Source organism: Schistocerca nitens, chromosome 3 (assembly GCF_023898315.1).
Source record: "Schistocerca nitens isolate TAMUIC-IGC-003100 chromosome 3, iqSchNite1.1, whole genome shotgun sequence".
Taxonomy (NCBI): Eukaryota; Metazoa; Arthropoda; class Insecta; order Orthoptera; family Acrididae; genus Schistocerca; species Schistocerca nitens.
This window is the reverse complement of record NC_064616.1, coordinates 937,594,738-937,616,156: the sequence shown is the minus strand read 5'-3', so window position 1 is coordinate 937,616,156 and position 21,419 is coordinate 937,594,738. Positions and strand designations below refer to the sequence as shown.

Genomic DNA, 21,419 nt, shown 5'->3' with positions numbered 1-21,419 from the left:
GCCACACCAACCATCATTAACAAAAATATTATAATGTGGGGTATCACACAAAATTGGAGTGGGAACATGATTTCTTGGTAAGGGGGATGCAGCATTTCATCTTGGATGTACGGTAGTTAGCAAAAGGCGTGCCCCAGGAAAGAGTGTTAAGATTCTTGTTGCATGCTGTATATTGGCAAACAATATTGCAAGTAACCTGAGATTTTTTTGGATGTGATAGAGACGTCTGAAATGAAGTATTACCTGAAACAAAAAGGCTGTACAAATATCCAATCATGTCTTGATAAGATTTTGAAGTGACACAAAAAGTAGCAACTTTTTTAATGATCATAAATGTAAAACTGTGGAATTCACTAAAGACGGGGTGGAGGGGGAGGGGCGGGGGTTAGAGAGATTGAAAATGAAACAGTATCATCTGAACTACGAAAATATTTTTAGTGAAATGCTTACAATTTTTTTCAATTCTAAATATTATGCACTCTTGATGTAATTTGTCTTAAGCTGAAGCCATACATTAGATATTACTGCTTGCCTCTCAAAAGCAGATGCTATTGAAAAGGTATAAACATACTTCTAAAATCTTTAGATACCTGTCAAAGTGATTACTAATACCCATAGCTTTCTACGGACCCTTTTTACAGCTTGTGGTCCACTGAGGAATACTCACTTTTACAATTAGCTTTTTCACTACACTGGTAAAATTCAAATGGTTGCATGTAATGCCCATTGGTCAGGCTTTATTGAATACTAGTATTCAATGAACTGTGGATGAAGCCCGCCCAACAGGCATTACATGCATTGATAAAAAATGATAGTGCACTGAGAATGGCTAGTTTCTAGCTGAAATCTAGAGCTGCCAATAAAATTTAAAAAGGACAACTGATAGCTGAAATCTATTATTTACAGGTCAATTTAACAGTTGCTGAGTGCAACAGCCTTCTGAATGGAAGATAACCTGATATGTGTAATAGTTTATGGTGCTTATCAAGGAAGTTCCTCTGCTTGCACTAGTATACTGTAGTGTTCTTACACATTTTCATAGTGAGGTATCAATGTCTTCATTTGTACTCTATAAGCCAGTGTGTAGCAGAAGGTTCTTACTGCATCACTATCATTTACTCATTTCCCTATCCTTTTGCAAATAGTGTGCATGAAGAATGATTGATGGTGCATCTTGGTATAAGCTTAAATTTTTCAGATTTTGCCAACATGGTCATTATGTAACTGATTCTTCTTGGGATGTACACACTATGAACATACAGTCTCTCTTGTAGTGCCTGCCACCAGAATTGGATGAACATCTCCAGTTCACCCAGTTACTATACAAGCCCATGTCAAAATGCACCATTCTTCATTAAATCTCTATTTCCTCTATTAATTCCACTTTTGTAGACCGACAAGTAATACTCAAGAACCATCAAATACAATGATTTTATAAGCTACCTCTTTGATGGATGAATTAAAATTTCCTTATGATTCTTCCAGTGACTCCGTGGCATTTGCTTTTTCTAGCACTAATTTTATGTGACTGTTCCACTTGAAGTCCCTCTGGACACACGCTAGTACATATTTAAATCTTGTGACTGTTTTCGGCAACTGGTTGCCACTTGATTAATCATGTGATTTTTTGTAGTAATTGATGGCCAACTGTGTAATCAAGTGAGTTTTCTGACTAACTGATGAGAAATAGTTTAATCAGACACTAATGATACTTGGCAAATATTTTTGTGCAATACACCTCATTCATGTACGTTATGGATCAAATACCAGCCCATGCACCAAACATTGATCCTATGCAACATTCCTAGCATTTTCCTACAATTTCTGGTGTTGTGATCTACACAAGAGCATCATCTGAGATCATCATCATCAAGCTTCTGCTTGTTGAGAACCTCCATCACTTTTGCTTTCACCCCTTCCACACTATTAAATCTTGCCCCCTTAAGCACCAGTGTGACCTTAGGAAATAAGAAAAAGTAACAGGGAGCCAGGTTGAGCGAATAGACTGGGTGGTCCAACACAGTGATGTGTTTCGCAAAAAATGTCTTTACAGACAAGGACACAAGGCAGAATGGGCTGGCACATCATCTTCGAGAAGTATGCAGGACTTACTGTTCTGCAAATAGGAACTTTGTCACCTCACTCATTGATGATCAGCAGTTAGAACCATGATTTAATAATTTTCACTGACTGTCTGACCTTAGAGGATGATTTTCATGGATTAATTTACCAATTTTCGCAGTGTCGTCATCTATTTTGATGCTGACGGTCATCCTGTGCATGAATCATCTTCAGTCATTTCATGTTTCTCCTTAAGCCTTTTGCATTAATCCAAAACGTGTTCACAATTAACATTGATTTCCACACACTTCCTTCAACGTGGCATGAGCTTCTGTACTTGAGAATAACTTGCTGCTCAACCTGAACACACTGCATTTCCCACCAAAATGGAAGCCCATGGACTTCAGTCCAGTCTCTCTCTCTCTCTCTCTCTCTCTCTCTCTCACTCTCTCTTTCACACACACACACACACACACACACACACACACACAATTTTTTTGGCTATGTTGGCAAATAACATCAGAACCTAGATGAGGATGTTCCCAGAAATTGTAGCAAAATGATAGAAATCTTGCACAGGACAGGAGCTTGGTACAAAAACTGGTGTTTGATTCTTAATATAAACAAATGCACTGTATAGCATAAAATAGTTAGTAAGAACCATTATTGTTTGAGTAAACTATCTGCCATCAATTACTGGGATATTTGTACAGCCTTTTTGTTTCAGGTAATACTTCATTTCAGACATCTCCATCACATCCAAAAAATCTCAGGTTACTTTTAATATTGTTTGCCAATATACAAGAATCTTAACACTCTTCCCTGGGGCACGCCTTCTGCTAACTGCTGTACATCCAAGATGAAATGCTGCATTCCCCAGTTAAGTTACAAGTGTGTACATTCCAAGAAGAACCAGTAGAAATATGATTGGTTGGTAGGTTTGGGAAGAAAGGGACCAAACTACATGGTCATCAGTCTCTTTAGCAGTACAACCAGGGTGGTAAAGTCCAATAAATTTAAGCTCATACCACAGCTCACCATCAGTTATTCTTCATGGACATTATTCGCAAAAGGCATAGAGAAGTGAGTAAATGACAGTTATGCGTAAGTACCCTCTGCCACACAATGGCTAGCGGATTACAGATATAGATGTAGATATGTCACTGAGGAAATGTCTAAGAATGCTACAGTTTACTTGTGAAAGCAGAGGACCTTTCTTGACAAGTACCACAACCTACTACACATATGCAATAAGCGAATCACAGTGGTTTCTTTTGGTTTCAGCATTCAGTTTTCATTAATTAAAATAGACTTTTAGCATTCTGTGAAAAATGCTTTACCACATAAATAATATGACAAAAATATTTCAAATGAGACTTCTGTCTACTGCAGAAAAATTAATAATATAGCATAATGGTTAAACAAGTTTAAGATTAAATTTCAATAACTGTCTACACATTGTATATAAAATTATTTGTTAAAAGTAAGGCATTTAACCTGTAGCCTTCTTCGTCTTCTGCCATTAGTCGCCTCCATCTCTCTCTTGCTCTCCTCTCTAGCTCCTTCTTTTGTTCCCTCTCTGCATTAGCGTGGTGAGTCATGACAGCACGATTAAGACGTTGTATCCGCGCATAATTGTTCCGGAAGTATTCCTTAACATCTTTACCATGCTGAAGAACAGCATTTAGGAACTCCTTGAAAAATAAAAGATGCATAGATATTTTACATACTTATATAGCAGACAGACTAAGATGCTTCTAATTTCGTTGCTTGAAATGCATCAAAATACATTCACATATGGGAAATGGGTTAATGAAAAGGAAAAAATAATAAAATCATAAAAAGTGAGGAATAGTATAATCTGCTTTATTTACCTGGTGTTTCTGGCGTCTTTTTCGTTCTGCCTCAAGCCTCTGTTGTTTCTCCAATTTCTCCGTAGCCCTCGCTTCACGTAAACTAAATTTTTTTGGTCTCTTTTTTGCAAGTGAAGCAGTGTCCAACATGGTGTCCTTTTGCATGCATGCAATAACCTGAAACCAATATAAAAACTATGAAACTGCAGTGTTTCCATACTGTTGCCACAGTTAATATATTAGGCATTTTCAAATAATGTCAAAGAAGGTACTGTAAAACAGCAGCATACAACAGAAGAATCACTGCATATTTTTGAATGCTGTTGAATTATAAGCACAGTCTGCTCTATCACGCAATTTCAAAGTGATTTTAACATGAAAACATAGCACAATCACTAAGACAACTCTGGAAGGAGATGAAGGCTGCTGCTGCTGATTACGAGTTTAAGGAGACTAATCTAGGGTATCAATCTCCTATCCACTCCCCAGGATGAAATCTGCACCTAGAATGAATTCCATATGCAAGTGTGAGAAAATTTTCTAAATGTTTGTGTAGCATGTATCTGAGGTGAGACGCACGTAACTGCACGGTATTCAGCTATTGGGATGTGAGAAACCACCTAAAAGTAACATCCAGGCTAGCCAGCACACCAGCTCTCATCATTAATCTGCCGGGCAGATTCAATCCCAGGCTGGCATGCCTCCCCATCCCGGAAGTGGGCACTTTAACACAAATGGCTATCCAGACAGGTGAAAATGGTTCAAATTGCTCTGAGCACTATGGGACTTAACATCTGAGGTCATCAGTCACCTAGAACTACTTAAACCTAACTAACCTAAGGACATCACACACATCCATGCCCAAGGCAGGATTCGAACCTGCGACCATAGCTGTCGTGCGGTTCCAAACTGAAGTGCCTAGAACTGCTCAGCCACACCGGCCAGCCTGGACAGCTGAGATGTAGGTAGAAGGTATAGGGGACACAATTATCATATTTATATCTATAGATTTGCATTGTCTCCGACACTGTGTTATTGAGAAATCTTAAAAAAGAGGTTTTATCTGCATTCTGATAGTCTCTGGATTTTTCGGACAGCAAACAAGGATAATTGTTGGAAGTTTGAAACATTTTTTTAATTTTGTGTAACAAGTTAAGCAAGAACTCAGTACTACAGAAAAGCTTCCAAAAAGCAGCCCCTGTGAAGAATTCGAAACATTTTCTATACATATACATTTCAATCACCATTATTATTATTATGAACAGTTCATCATTGCAGAAAGATGGTTGCAGTTGTGTTTAAAACTCTTTCATTGTGTCTTGTCTATGCAAAGTTCTAGGTTTACATTTTTATTGATACATGTGGTCACTTTTTCAATGCGAAAGCTTTAGGTCTTTTGCATTGATTGCACATGAAGGGGGGAGGGGGGGGGGGAGGGAATATTAAAATTCTAAAACAGAGAACTAATGCACAGACGTATACTATCCCTACCAGATCATATAACCTATCCTATCCCTATCAGATTCTGTAACTGTTACTACTGAGGAAACAAAGAAAAGAAAAGAAAAGAAAAGTAAGAACAAATAAAGTACATCTTACAATAAATACCCAACAGCAGCTAACAAAGTGTTCATATGTGCCTTGCCTCATACATTAATAAAAATGAAGCAGTTGTGCAACATTCCAAAGATACATAAAGTAGTAAGTATATAAACATACACCATACGTACAAAAATTTATGGCCACCCCACTGAAAAATTTATTTGTGAAGTCAGTTCATGAAAGAAGAATTTATGAATGCAGGTGCAACATGTCAACATGAAAAACATGTCTTCTGTTAGAATGAGTTAATGGAGAGAATTTGTAAGAGCTCAGATAGGACACACTTATAGGTCTGTTATGAGTTTAGGCATTCTGACAGATGAGTTTCACATAACTTCCATGTACCGTAGTCCATCAGTTACGATGTTATTTTGATGGGAGAACATCGAGGAAACACTAAATTGAACCATCACTCTTGCATGCCTAAGACATTAACACACAAGGAATGCAGAATTCTTACACCAACTGTACAAGGCAGATATCAAATAAAATCTATTTTGAAGTCTCACTGCAGGTCAGGTACTGATGTTAATGAAAGAATTATCCATCAAGAAATCAAATGACTCTTGTTTTCATGATCCTGTTGTCATTCAGAAGCCACTACTCACATGAACACATGTGCAGTGTCACTTAGGGTGGTCCACATGTTATTGTAATTTGTTTGTAGGGGCAGGGGAATGTTTTATGGAATGATTAGTAACGATGCCTTATGTGCCATTCAGATGAGCATTTGTGAACCTGCCCGATGCCTGGAAAACAGTAGTGACCAGAGATGTCAGAATAACAGAAAAATTTGGAGGATTCAGTGTGGCAGCCTTGGGTTTATTTTTCTGGCTTGCATCTTCACTGTTACATTTTAGCCAGTGGGAAAATCAAAACAAAGGTGCTCACAGAAAAACTTTAAACAGTGGTAAGTTTTCCACAATGATTCAACAGTTTACAATGAAGCATTTTCTGTATCATGAAAATGCTCCTGTCCAAAAATCCAAGATGATTTTATGGTTGGTTGGTTAGTTGGTTTAGAAGAGGGGGGAAGGGACCAAACTACAAGGTCACCGGTCCCTTGTTCGTAATAAAACAATGCCACAAGTGTGAGAATAAAACAGATGAGACATATAAAACAAAAGATAGGAAAAACCACAAGAACAAAGGAAAGGCAACAAACTCTAAAAGGAACAAAAGAAGACAAGAAAACAACAGACGCTAGAAACAGAAGAGAGTAAAACAAGAAAGCAGATTACAGTGGCTGGCAGGCCATGAGAATAAAACGGGAAAGCCAGCCACTCTGCAAAACATTAAAACCTCCACCCTAAAAGCACTAGGGTGGAGGACACAGAGGGACAAAGGGCATGCACTGAAACTTAGATGATAAAACCCACCCTCACGAATAAAACATAAAACTAAATCAGCCAATGTGGCATTGTCAGATAAAATGAGCGGCAACGAGTCCAGTAACCCAAGATTTCATCGCTGGGCAGTCAAAGTGGGCAGTGCACCAGAATATGGGCCACTGTCAACCGGGCGCCGCACCAACACTGAGGCGGGTCTTCACAGCACAAGAGGTAACCATGGGTCACCCAAGTGTGTCCAATGCGGAGCTGGCAAAGAACAACTGATTCCCCGCGAGAGGCCCGCATTGAAGACTCCACACATTCGTAGTCTCCTTAATGACATGCAGTTTGCTGTGCGTACTGTTATGCCATTCCGTCTCCCAAAGCTGAAAAACCCTGCGGCGTAAGTCAGAGCGCAGGTCAGGTTCAGAGATGCCCATCTCCAGAAGCGGTTTCCACGTAGCCTGTTTGGCCAGCCTATCGGCACAGGGTAGCACTGATTGATAACTTGTAGGCTGCTGAAGGAGTCAGTACACAGAAGAACCGATTCCTCGGGGCATGAACGGATATACTGAAGTGCAGGAGATATGGCCACCAGTTATGCAGTGAATACACTGCAGCCATCAGGCAATGAATGCTCTTCAATATGGCCTCTGTGGACAAAGGCAAAGCTAACATGACCATCAGACATTTCAGAGCCACGGAACACTTCAAGGATCGAGAGGAAGTGACAGCGGAGAGCTGCAGGGTTAACGGAGTCTTAGGGCAATGCAAAAGGTCCAGGCAAAGCTTTGGCCTACAGCTAGACCACGGAGGTGTACGTGAATGGACCTCAAGGAGAGGTGGTGAAGGGAAGGACTCCAGTTCAGACAGAAGCGATCGCATGCAAACTGCAATCGTTAGCGCTGACCTGGCCCGCCTATGTGAAAGGTGAACCGCCGTGGTTGGGAAAAGAAGATGGTAATTAGGATGTTCAGGAGAGCTATGAATGTGTGCAACGTAACTGGCGAGCAGTTGTGAACGTTTGATCTTCAATTGAGGGACTCCAGCCTCCACCAGTACGCTTGTCACCGGACTCATCCTAAAAGCTCCTGTTGCTAGTCGAACTACGCAATGGTGTAATCGGTCGAGCAAATGCGATGTTGAGGGCACCGCTGAACCATAAATCACACTCCCATAGTCAAGGTGGGATTGAACAAGGGCTCTGTAGAGCTGCAACAGCATCGAGCGATCTAACCCAATTGGTGTTGCTCAGGCAGCGGAGGGCATTGAGGAGGTGCTGCCAACACTTCCATTTAAGCTGATGAAGATGAGGAAGCCAAGTCAAACAAGCATCGAAAACCAGACCTGGATTCCTATTCATCACTGTTAACACCACCTCTCTATACACCAACATCCCTCATGCCCATGGTCTTACCGCTATTGAACACCACCTTTCCCAACATCCTTCAGCCTCCAAGCCCACTACCTCACTCCTCATATACCTTACTAACTTTATCTTAACCCACAACTACTTCTCCTTTGATAGGACAGTATACAAACAAATCCATGAAACTGCCATTGGCACCTACATGGCACCCTGCTACACCAGCCTCTTTATGGCCCATATAGAGGAGACTTTCCTAGACTCCCAAAATGCCAAACCCTAGTCTGGTTCAGGTACACTGATGACATCTTACCTTCATGATCTGCACTCATGGCCAAGATACCCCTATCTTCATTCCTTCACAACCTCAACACCTTCTCTCCCACCCGCTTCATCTGGTCCTCCTCAAACACACGTGGCACCTTCCTAGATGTTGACCTCATCCTCACTGATGGCTCCATCTGCAACTCTGTTCACATTAAACTCAACAACTAGCAACAGTAACTGCATTTCAACAGCTGTCATCCATTTCACACCTAAAAATCCCTACGATACAGCATGGCCACCCAGGGACGGTGTATCTGCAGTGTCAAGAACGTTCTTGTCCAGTATGCTGAGGGTCTCGTCACGGCATTCACAGAAAGGCACTAGCCCACAGACCTAGTGCACAAACAGATCTGTGCCATTTCCTCCCACAGCCCCAATCCTCCCACCACCCGCAAGAACCAGCCACAAAGGAATTTGTCACCCAATACCATCCTGAACTAGAACAACTTAACCAAATCCTTTGCCAAGGTTTTGATTACCTATCATTGTGCCCTGAATTGAGGAGCCTGTCATAGCTCATGTCACGTGATCTCGTCAGCCGTTGACAGTGGATATTCAGAACCCAGGACACGTGCTGTAGTCAGCTAATAGCAACATCACTGTTAAGTAGTGCAGATACACAAACAGGAAAAGTTAATGTTTTAAATTAATATAGACCTACATAGTGTTGCTACAAGAAAAGCAAAGCTTTCACATATAATATTGGTCTCTAAGGTTAATAAGTTGCAAGAGAAGCTAAGCTTTCACATATAATGTTGATATTTTTTACGCGTGTTACACTTTAAGATAGATCACACAAATGTGCCAGGAAAATTCTTAGCTGAGTCCAGTGACTTGTCCTCAAAGTTTTCCACAAATAAATTAGCTACCGCAGAGGAGAGAGAACTTCCCATAGCACTACATCAATTTGTTCATAATAATGACATGAATGTCTGATCTCCTGGGCTCAAAATACTTCTAAATGGCTCGTCATCAAACGCTCTGTGATTTAAGAAATTCATCGTACGTTCTCCCACATAGTTCAACTTGCATAAAAGGAGATTTACTTTGCAAGTAACGCTTTTCAACCCAACATTCCCAATATTTTCCCACGACCTGTTAGAAATAGGTTCCTTTCACTAGTTGTCAGAGAGCGCCAGATAACAGGCGCCACCGCGCTTTGGCAGCTACTATGACGCAGGAAGCCCGTACGTTCGTATGTGTAAAACATTAAAAGATCTTACATTATGTCATAAAAGAAACAATACATCAGAGGATAATCAAAGAGCATCAGAATTTCATGAACCATACTAAAATGGCAAATTTAAAGTGCATACTTAAAGAGCGCATTTGTATGTCCAGATTCCCAATGAAGTAGGCCTCGACCTGATATTAAGCTTTTCAGAAAAGAGGGAATAAAATAAAATCTGAAACTAATAACATAATTAGCCTTCCATAATTATGTAAATGTATTTTAATTCACTTGATAGCTCCCGGCCACAGAAATCCGTTTTGTTTTCATTTGACCCAAGAGCAGTAAACGAAGAGGAAACAGCAAAATCACTAAATGTAAACACGGGTCATGTGGAGACTACACACTTCCCCACTATAACTCAGACTGCTCTGCGCATCAGCTGCAGATCTACAATATTTCCGAACCTGGGCAATACTACATTAGTGCCCCCCCCCTCCCCCCCCCCCCCTCGCACTCGAGCGTTTGAGATACGATGTCAAAAATTTTAAAAAATGTTCATTTTGTAGTGCACATCTTTCTGAAGAGTCTGATACATAAAACATATATGCTTGAGGAAATGTCAGACACGTTATTTGGTCTTAAGTGTGCTAGAGTGCAGTGCCACCCCTCTTCACACAACATTCTTCTATCGCACGTCACTGTATTTCGGTCCGTGAAATTGAAACATGTATTTTTTTTGTACTAGATACCATCACATTATAATCAGGACAGTGTAAATTAAAATGTCCTGTGGTGCCTCTCTTGCCCCCAGTCGCCCAGTTCGACATCCTGCCCCTCTTTAAAAAAAACTTGCAATTAATACTGGATGGGATTATTTGTAATCAGTAGAACAAGAACTCTCCAGAAAATTTGCACTCTTTATTGCCTGTTAGCTAAAAACTTTCTATTTTGGATGACATAAAATTAATTATAGGATACATAAAACCAGTAAAGACAAGAGACAAGCAAGACAGTACACATTTCTTTAACCCTTAGCTCCTAGCATTGTTTTCTCTCTAATCTTGCTACAGCTTTACATGGCGTACTTTGCTTTCTGTGAAAGAATCTATTACCTCATCAAAGTTCGTCAAACGTTTTGCTACATGAAAAATCTAAATATCGTTGTCTAATACTGCGTGAGCTGTTAATATAAATAGTACCCAAGACTTGTGTGGTTTCTCGATCTGAATACGTCTATTTGGACTTATTAGGACTTTCTAACACTGCCGAAATTGTAACACACACCAAATAAACGAGACTGTTTTGGTACAAATGGTCATTTTTACAACACGACAGAATATAATTCACGAAGACCAACATAAAATGCCTATTAGGCCTACTACAAGCAAAAAGCTTTACGTTACAAAATAGTTTCACATTTCATTCATACGCTCCAGTTTCTCGAGCATGAGATCGAAAAGTAGTAGTTCAAGATTTTTATATAAATTTGGAATCGTCATACTCTTCACTAATTTGTGTGATGTCTCCGTTTCTTCTCCTTCCTCATTCTAACAAACAATTTTGTCATGACTAATTCTGGAACTATTCTTGACTTTGTCAAAACTTATACGCCGATTAACTTCACTAACCCCGCCAGAATCACCGGTTTAGCTATCCCTGATTAGTCTCCAGTTAGGCGTTGTTATTTTCGTACAAATCCTTTTCCGTGCTACTTCCAGAATAGAACTTACGCCGCCGCTAGACGGGGACTGTACAACTGGCCCTTACCAGTGTAGCAATCTGGCCAAAAACTTTCTGACAACATTTCATTTTCTTGTATACACCGAGAAGATAATACATAATCTTTCTTACCTGTTATTTCTGTTAGTCATTTATTTCCACTCTGGTAGTCTGACTATGGATTTACCTGGTAATTATAACAACGCTGATCATTTGCAAACCCAATCAACAACATAATCAGACAACGATTGGCGTTAACACTTTCGGCTTTACTCCGCTCAGCACGTATAGCCTGGTCCCCTTCTGCCTGCTGGAAAGTTTATTTCTAGATGCGAGGAGGATTCCCCTGACGATCATCACGTACATTATGCACGCACTAAAAAATCAACTTATGTATGATTCATTCAGAAATCAACTTAAAGTGTGTTCAAAAACCAACACAGATGCGTTTCAAAATCATATGAGTAATCGATAGACCAACGTGTGCTGGATGCTAGGCGCTTTGTGAAACAAGGTTTTCTTTCTCCTTATGAATGTGAATTTGGCAACACCCCCCGCCCCGTAATTATCTCCCGGGTCAGATACCTCTGTTTGACCCCCCCCCTCCTCCCCCCCTCATAGAGACCGCGCCTGCTGCGCATGCGTGAATCTGGCAGCTTGGGCGCGGCAGTAAAATTTTTCCCGGTTGCATCTAGCTGCTTGCTGCGACTGCTTACACAGCCAACAGCCACATTTCTGTAGCCAGAAGGGGGAGAAGGTATAACTCATATGCCACTCAACTGCGCATGCGCATGAGGCCGCTCGTAACTGCTAAAACGAATCTAATGTAAACAGTTGTGACGTCACGCTCATCGGAGGCAATTTGTTGTTAAGAGGCATTGCATAGTCTTCCTAAAGCCTTTGATACATTTTGCTGTTGGCAAACAGCTTGTATGAGCACTGTGTTTTGTTGTATATGGCACATTTCCTATCCAATTTATGTTTAATTTTCATATTTTTTTCTCATTCTCCTTCTATTGTTGCAGTATTATTCTGCAGTAGCAGGATACAGTAATATCCTTTGTTAGAGTATTGATTCTTACCACTGAAAATTACTAAAAATTAACTGAAAACTAAAACAACAAAAAATTCCTGGAATTCTAAAAAATTCCTGGGTTTTTCCCGGTTTTCTCCCGGATGAAAAAATTCACGGGTTTTTCCCGGATCTCCCAGGTCGTATACACCCTATGCACACCTTTTGATGAAGCCCACATTGGAAAGATCATGTGTGTAACATTGTGTTTGCAAAATCAAAAGTGCACAAATACACCAACGTATCAATGTTCTTGATGCTCTGGTGACACACCATTTGTGGGTGGTTCAACTGTCTGTATAAGATACATGCTGTGTAATGCAATGTAGGATTCAGCCATTGGACCTAGCATCACAGAACAAAGAAACCTGTGTGTCTACTAGCTAAAGTTCAAAAGTCTGGATAATGCAGACAGTTTAATGTGGCAGCTTTAGGTGGCAGATGTTTTGAACTGCGGTTACATCAAGTACTGGTAGAGGTCAGGCCTGAACTACCTCTTTTAGGACACTGCCGATTAGCAAGCAATTGCTCGGTAGCCGTTACAGAATGCTTTGTGTTGCACATTGCTGAGTGTTTTCTTTTCTCATTTTGATAATTCTAGTTCATTTACGCAACTGGTTGATTGCCCATTTGTAGTGTTCACACTTTGCACTATAGTGATCTCAAAACGAAACACGTCCGTGACTTTCGACAATGTCAAAAGTTTTATCCACAAACGTGAAGAGGGTTATTTTTGGTTCTACTTTTATGCTAAGTACCTTGTTGGTTCTACCTGTAGCATAATCACGTATGGGTCACACAGCTACAAATACCTACAAAAGGTCTAAATCAATATTCTGCAGACTTTGTAACTATTGAATCTGTTGGGGAAAGAAAAATAATGTCGAGATACCCCTCAAATCAGACCAGTACTCTGTTCACCAACGAGAAAATGCTGCTGCTTCCCAACAGAAACAATTATTTGTTGAAAGCTTAGACAGAGCCAAAAAAAGAAAACAAGAAAATACCAGTTTGGAAAAAGTATTGATGTTTTGGAAAAAGCAAACTTTCCAGTCAGAAAGCTCCCCAGTCATCACTTTCCTTTTCACAGCAAATTTCAAAGCTGTAAGGCTTCATCTTCAGCCACATAGACTAACAATCTTTTAAATTTGTATGTTTAATCATTTACAAAGAAAAAAAGATTAGATGCCAATTTCGTTAAAGATAGATGTGAAATTTGCAAACATTTATGCTACATTTTCAGGTGCTTAGTCATTATCAATATTTCTCTTTTCTAAAATGAATAAATAAAATGTGGAAAACATGAATACAGCATTAGGACCAAAACAACATCTATAGAGGCTTCTAGGGATTAACATTCATAAAGAAAGGAGTCAGATACGTGAGTACACATGTATTCAACAACCTACCCAACCACATTAAATTTCATGTACTGTAGATAATATGGAGATGTTTAAGAGTGAATTAAAGAACTTTCAGTTGGAAACCTATAATTATGATTAACACTGTAAAACAATAGTCTTTACTAATGTAAAGTCATTTCACTGTACTGCAATTAAAATATACATCTTTGACTTCTTTCCACGTCTCACAGAAAACTCTCCATTGTACCCATGGAGTACAACTAATGTAATATAACGTAATTACTCAGTTATGACACTTGTCACACATGTGAAAATGTGGAGTAGTGACTGTCAGTCCAAACATATAGAGATCTAAAGAGTTGCATACTTTCATGCATATAACGCATTGGTTTAATGTTCTTATGATAATTCCTTTGAGATATTACAGTATTTTTGTACTGTATAGTCATTCAACTATAGAATAACTCACGAATACTGGAAATTACTGACTCATAATACTTCAGTTTAACACTTTCAGAGCTAGCCCGAATATTAACTTATCTGGAGACCATATGCACTTAATCACGCCCCTTTTCAACCACTCAAATACACGTACAATATTTCAACAGGATGTGAAGTATAAGCCTCCTCCATTATTATACATTTATTATAGAAATGTATTTCTATATGATTTGAAACTATAACAAACCTCTGCTCTTAGTGACCTCTGGAAGTTTAATAACCTTAAAGCTCTCAGTTCAATCTCAGCCTTAATCCTCAAATCTTCTGGCATTGCTGCTGGGAGACTAGTTAATTCTTGAAGTCTCAGTGCTATTCGAGCATTCAACCTGTAAATAAACACATGAAAGTCATTCAATAAAGTAGATGCTATAATAAAAATTCCAGCATCTGATGATATTGGTAAGGAAGAGACAAACACCTACACTAATACTGCACTAATACTGAAGTTAAGAGTACAAGAACATAATTAACTAGTTGAATATCTATTTTTCTCCTCAGAAGTTAAATAACTGTAGTGTATACTGTCTCTCCAGTGACATGGTTTTGCACTTTTCACTTACAGCTATAGCTTGATACTTTTGCCCACTATGGTAGATCCATTTTCCAAAATGTCATAATGGGAAATAGCTGCAGGACTAACATTGGTTGGCATATCATGAATCTAGACTGAGGACAAGGTTATCTACTTGTGTAGAGTCATATATGAAGTGTAAATCCAAAGACTAATGAACTGTTTCTCATAACATGTAGGTTTTCACGGCCGTCGTCTTCATTAATTAAAACTTCTGGGCTGTCAGGCTGAGAGGCCATGGTCAATCAGTAAAACTACTACTTCCTGACATTTCGTTGCCAACTACGGGCAACATCTCCTGAGGTGAGTCAATGACTGGCTGCCAAGCTGTGGAGGTCCCATTTATATAGAGCACATAGAGGGCTCCACTGTACGTCACTTGGGGCTAACTGTAGGTCTATCTCTCACAAACGTCATTATTCTCGATTGAAGGTAATCAACTGTCACATCGTTGTTGCAAAGTTGACCGCCATATCTTGTCTAACTTTAAGCCTTCCTCTTTCCTATTAAAATTATGGCAGTGTTTCTGAATCTCTATAGCCTCCCTATACATACGTGCATAATAACATGATGTCCTAGCTAGCACTTGTCTCGCTAAATTTTATTTCATGATCACGATCTTTAACAACATGTGCCGTCGGTATGTCCTAGTTGACAGTTCCTTTTGTGTTTGGTTACGTGGGTACTGACACTTCTTTTCGTTGTTCCAATATAAACCTTCCCACAGCCAAAAGGAATTTTATACACCCAGCAGTTGCTAAGGGATGTTGTGCATCTTTCACCAATCCTAAACACTCACTAACCAAATAGAAGATCCAAAAATTTTGAAGATTCTACAACTTCACACAATTGGCCCAGGTGCAGATGCACAGTCTTGGGTCCACAAAAGTGTAAGACATGAGGTTTCATGCAAGAAAACTGATATCCATATTTCAGGACAAAGTTACATACTTTCTGTATGGACTCCTGAAGTTAGTACCCTGTGGTTCACAATGAAATGGAGCTGTAAGACAGGGAAAGGTGGGTCCCATTGATGTCACAATACCATTACACACACATCACAGATGTTTGAGACTTGAAAAGGTCTCTGGAACCATATAGTTTCATTTGAGTGAGGCACCTATGCCTGGGTTTGAAGCAGGATGCCCCTTTTGTTCAATGCTAAGGTGCTATTTCAGTACAGTTGGACAGTCTCTGCAATGCTGTTCAAGTTTAGGAGGAATACCAAGTGGACTGAGGCTTGGATGGTGCATGCTACAATAGCCTGTGTATTTGCGTAATGCCACTGTGCCTGGACGGCATAGTGGTTAGCGCATCTGCTTAGTCAGCAGGAGCACCATCTTTGGATCCCAGCCTTGGTACTAATTTCCACTAGTTGCTGCAGTCTGCATATATACACAATACCATTGATGCAATAGCGAAAAGAGTTGCACTCAGAACTGATCCTTGAGAGACCCCAGTTTTCTGTATGTTTTGGTTGCAAAGGGTTGAACCTAACCAAACTGGGAACAGTCAGAGAGATACAAAGGCCCACTCATGCAGAGAAGACAAGATACGATGACATCAGGTGGTATCTTATGCCTTATGTAGGTCAAAAAATACAACGATAAGATATTGGTGATGCACAAAAGTATTGTGCACTGTGGATTCCAGATGAATCAATTTGTCTGTGGTGGATCATAAAGAACAAAAGCCACTTTGAAATTGTGATAAATGTCTTCTGGCTTCCAGGTGTCAGCACAGCTGTTGGTTGATCAATCTTGAGAATAATTTACACAGCCCACTCATCAGAGAGATTGGCCAATAACTAATCAAAGTTCGAGGATCTTTTCCTGGTGTTATGATATGAACACATAACACCCTCCCACCACTGAGGGAAACACCCTTCCTGTAAAATATAATTGAAAAATCCAAGAACGTGTTTTATTCAGTCATCGTCTGATTGTGGCTTTATCAGGTCCAGAGACTGTGTCATGACACTCTATTAAACTTCTCTGGAACTCCAATTCACTAAATGGAACATTGTATGATTCAAAGCCTTGTGAACAGAAGTAGTAGTTTTGCTCCACCTTACATTTCCGGGTCAGGAAATTAGGATGGTAGTTACTGTAAGCAGACACTTTGACAAAGTGTGATATGATGCATTCAGCAGTGACCACGAATCAGTAAAGATGTCGCCATTGAAGAACATGTTGAGAACTACTGTGGATGGTGGTTGGCCACAAATACTGTGGAGTTTAGTCCACACTTTAAACACTGTGGTGTGGGCTCTGATAGTTGATACATATTGTTCCCAACATTCTGCCTTCTCTTTTTTTATTACAAACCATGCCTTTGCTTGAAGTCTCTTAAATGCTCTGTAGAAGGACGGCATTTGTGACATTGAAGTGCACTTCAATGCTCTCTGATGGCTGCAGACATTTAATCAGACCACTAAGGTACAGGTTTTCAGGTGGAGGGAGGGGGGGGGGGGGGGCGAGGGCCTGAAGAATAAGGTATCAATGCTTCCGCAGTATGTATAATCGTGTCAATAGTATCTTGTACCTCTCCTTTGATATCTTTTGCTTGACTGGATCCAAAGTTGCTCTATAGGTAAAAGCTTGCCAGCTGGCTTTTCAAAGTGTCCAATACGGTTGGTGTTTCATTGGTTGGTAGTTTGAGAAAGGGAGAGTGATAAGAAAATGATAATTGTTGTCTCAAAGGTTGCCATTGACATACGACTGGATCAAGGGTGATATGCTCAGATTGTGAACTGCAATAGACTGAAGCGGCAAAGATACTGGAAAAAGCATGTGTATTCAAATACAGAAATATGTAAACAGGCAGAATATGGTACTCCGGCTAGCAATGCCTGTATAAGACAACAAATCTTTGGTGCAGTTGTTAGATCGGTTACTCTTGCTACAATGGTAGGTTATCAAGATTTAAGTGAGTTTGAATGTGGTGTTACAGTTGGCACACGAGCGATGGGACATGGCATCTCGTAGGCAGCAATGAAGTGGGGATTTTCCAGTACAACAATTTCACGAGTGTACCGCAAATATCAGGAACCCTGTAAAACATCAAATCTCCAACATTGCTGCAGCCAGAAAAAGATATTGCAATAATGGGACCAATGATGACTGAAGAGAATTGTTCAACGTGACAGAAGTGCAACCCTTTCGCATATTGATGCAGATTTCAATGCTACGCCATCAACAAGTGTCAGCGTGCGAACCATTCAACGAAACATCATCAATATGGGCTTTCGGAGCTGAAGGCTCACTTGTGTACCCTTGATGACTGCATGACACAAAGCTTTACGCCTCGCCTAGGCCCGTCAACACTGACATGGTCTGTTGATGACTGGAAACACGTTGCCTGGTCGGGCAAGTCTTGTTTCAAACTATATCGAGCGGATGGACATGAACGGCTATGGAGACAACCTCACGAATCCATGGATCCCGCATGTCAGCTGGGGACCGTTCAAGCTGGTGGAGACTCTTTAATGGTGTGGGTGTGTTCAGGAGTGATATGGGAACCCTGATACATCTAGATATGATTGACAGGCGACACGTATGTAAGAATCCTGTCTGATCACCTGCGTCCGTTCATGTCCATTGTGCACTGCGCATTCCGAAAGACTTGGGCAATTCCAGCAGGACAATGTGATACCCCACACGTCCAGAACTGCTGCATAGTGGCTCTAAGAACACACTCCTGAGTTTGAACACTTCTGCTGCCCACCAAACTCCCCAAACATGAACATTATTGAGCATATCTGGGATGCCTTGCAACATGCTGTCAGAAGAGATCTCCGCCCCCTCGTACTCTTACAGATTTATGGTCAGTCCTGAAGGATTCATGGTGTCACTTCCCTCCATCACTACTCCAGACATTAGTAGAGTCCAGCACATGTCGTTTTGCGGCACTTCTGCATGCTTGTGGGGGCCCTACACAATATTAGGCAAGTGTGCCAGTTTCTTTGGCTCTTCAGTGTATTTATACCTGAGCATGTTCCATGAGCCATACTGAAATGTGCTGCATCTGCAGTCTTCAGTAGGAAGACTTCCAGTTCTGAAATTAATTGTTCTAATATTTGGCCCCACACAGATGTGGTTTCACTGCCCCACAGAGGACTGTGAGAATTGAAGTCCACCAGTAGAAGGAAGGGTGAATGCAACTGCTCCACTACCTCCCCCAACTTGTGATACGATTTAGATCTGTCTGGGGGTGGATAGATATCACATACAGTTACCGTATTTACTCGAATCTAAGCTGCACCTGAAAAACGAAACTCGAAATCAAGGGGGAACAAAATTCCCGAACCTAAGCCGCACCTGAAATTTTAGACTCGAAATTCAAGGGGGGAGAGAACTTTTAGACCGCACCTCCAAATCGAAACAAAGTTGGTCCATTGTAACATGAGACACAATTTAGGTCGAATGGATGAAGATACAGCTACAGTAGTTTGGGTCGAGTCTTAAGCTTAACAGTTAAGCTTTACCAAGTAGCCATTGCTATATGTCAGGCGCTCCGTCTGTATTCATAAGGGTACCCTTCCTTTTTCACGTGCTTCGTCTGGTTTGAATCGATTGCTTATTTTGCTTTGATCTGATATATGCCGTTCTCTTTGTTATAGGTGTTTACATCGCTCTAAGCTGAAAATGCATTATTGTACTGTGTCATGCATTGTTTGTCGCATTCTGATAATGAGTGTTTACGGCCTGTCACCGCTCGTGGCATGGCTTGCTTTTATGTGCGCTACCACGGCTTACAATCAAAAAGAAGAGAGGAATTGTCTCATAAGCGAAACAATGGCAAGAGACTGCTATTTGTTGTTATTTACACTGTTGCTTTATTTGATAATGATCAACAAGAACCAAATAACAGACTGCGTATGATAGAAGATGTTCTGAACGAGAGTTTAGCGAAACTTTTTCTCCATTTGAAAATCTTTGCAGACACCTCTTTAGTACATTACATTCTGCACAGAAATTAGAGTCATCTTAAATTTAAAAATCTAGTCAGTTGCTGTGCTTCATTTCTGACTGTATCACTATTAAGCATAAGAATAATACAAATATAAACATGACATGATATGTATATTCTTCCACATTTGCTGTTTTCACACTCTAGTTTCGTAGTTTATTAGGCATACAGGATTTAAATGAGATAGCAGCAAACACGAAAGAATACATGGCATAATGTTTACATTCTTCTACCTTTTCTTTTAATTTATTTACTGATGCAGAGGTTGTGGCGCCAGTATTTATCTTTGTGCCTGCAAAGCAGAAGTTAGTTGTGGCAGCACCTACCAACATTTTTCAGAACTTCCGCTTACTTTGAACTCTATTCTAAGCCGCAGGCAGTTTTTCGGATTACAAAACCGGAAAAAAAGTGTGGCTTAGATTCGAGTAAATACGGTACTCTAACAGGTAGAGACTAACAACAACAGCTTCTAATTCAGTGGTTAGTGGCATTTGCTTACTGAAAGTGTCAGAGCATATGAGCGTGCAGACTCCTCTGGATGCCCTCTCACCATTAACATAACTTTTACAGCACACGATTTGTAGTTTTTAATAGTAGAGTGTTTGGTTTCCGAGAACTCTGTCCCCTGGAGTTCCACACTAACTGCAGAGTAAGTATCTTTTAATTGACTAAGTTTGGCCTTGTGGCAATGGTAGATCCAATGAAGTAACATCAGATTGAGATCTGAGAAAGCCATGAAAGGGCAACAGGAGTATGAATTACTTTGCTGATGAGTACTGTCCCACCAGAACATGTGATTTTTCATTAGTATTCACAGGCTCAACCTCTGTGGAGATGGGGCCAGATCGACCACAGCAGCAGAATTCAGCTTCTCAAGTTTTTCTTCTCGTCTCTAAGGTTTCGATTTCTGTGACGATTTTCTTATCTCGAATTCTGTGATAGAAGAGGACTTGTTCTTTTCTACAGCCTGCAGCTTGTGGCTTTGTCAGCCACTGGTTGGTGGTAGACTGAGTGTCTGTTTCGTTTTGGGAGGGGCCCATATTGGCAGGTGTCCTCTTCCTTGGCAGTGCTAGAGAAGGATGAGACATCTCTGGCTGCACCAAAGGGGTGGTTACCACTGGTGCTATGGACTTGGGGGTTGAGTAAGCTCCAGTCCCTTCTCCAACAAAAAAGCAGGTATATGTGGCTATGGCCAGGAGTTGCTTTCTGAGACCCTGCCATTGTGCTAGGTGAGAATGTTTGCAAAGTTTCATGTCACATCAATTGAGTGAGTCATTGATACTTTGTCTCAGCATTTTGATAAACATACGTGGTCAAGCATTTTATATTCCTGGACTTTCTTCTCCCTCTTGAAAGTTGAACATGTCAATGAAAGAGGGTGGTGGTATTCTGGGCAGTTTACACATGTAGGGGGTTGTTCACAATGGCTGACACCATGTGTTGTTCCCCTGCATGTCCCACAAGCAGCTTCATCATTACAGCAGGAGGACGTGTGTCCAAATGTCTG

The 21,419-nt window shown here is 40.5% G+C and overlaps 1 protein-coding gene across 1 annotated transcript in view; it reads right to left on the bottom strand.

Annotated features, from left to right (window-relative positions):
- Positions 1–21,419, bottom strand: part of LOC126249020 (ATP-dependent helicase brm-like) — a 285,958-nt gene that overhangs the window by 200,722 nt on the left and 63,817 nt on the right. The window contains exons 6-8 of the mRNA XM_049950621.1: positions 14,558–14,696; positions 3,936–4,091; positions 3,559–3,755 (exon numbers count right to left, since the gene is read on the bottom strand). Of these exons, the coding sequence (XP_049806578.1) occupies positions 3,559–3,755; positions 3,936–4,091; positions 14,558–14,696 (492 nt within the window). The remainder of the gene's footprint in view (positions 1–3,558; positions 3,756–3,935; positions 4,092–14,557; positions 14,697–21,419) is intronic.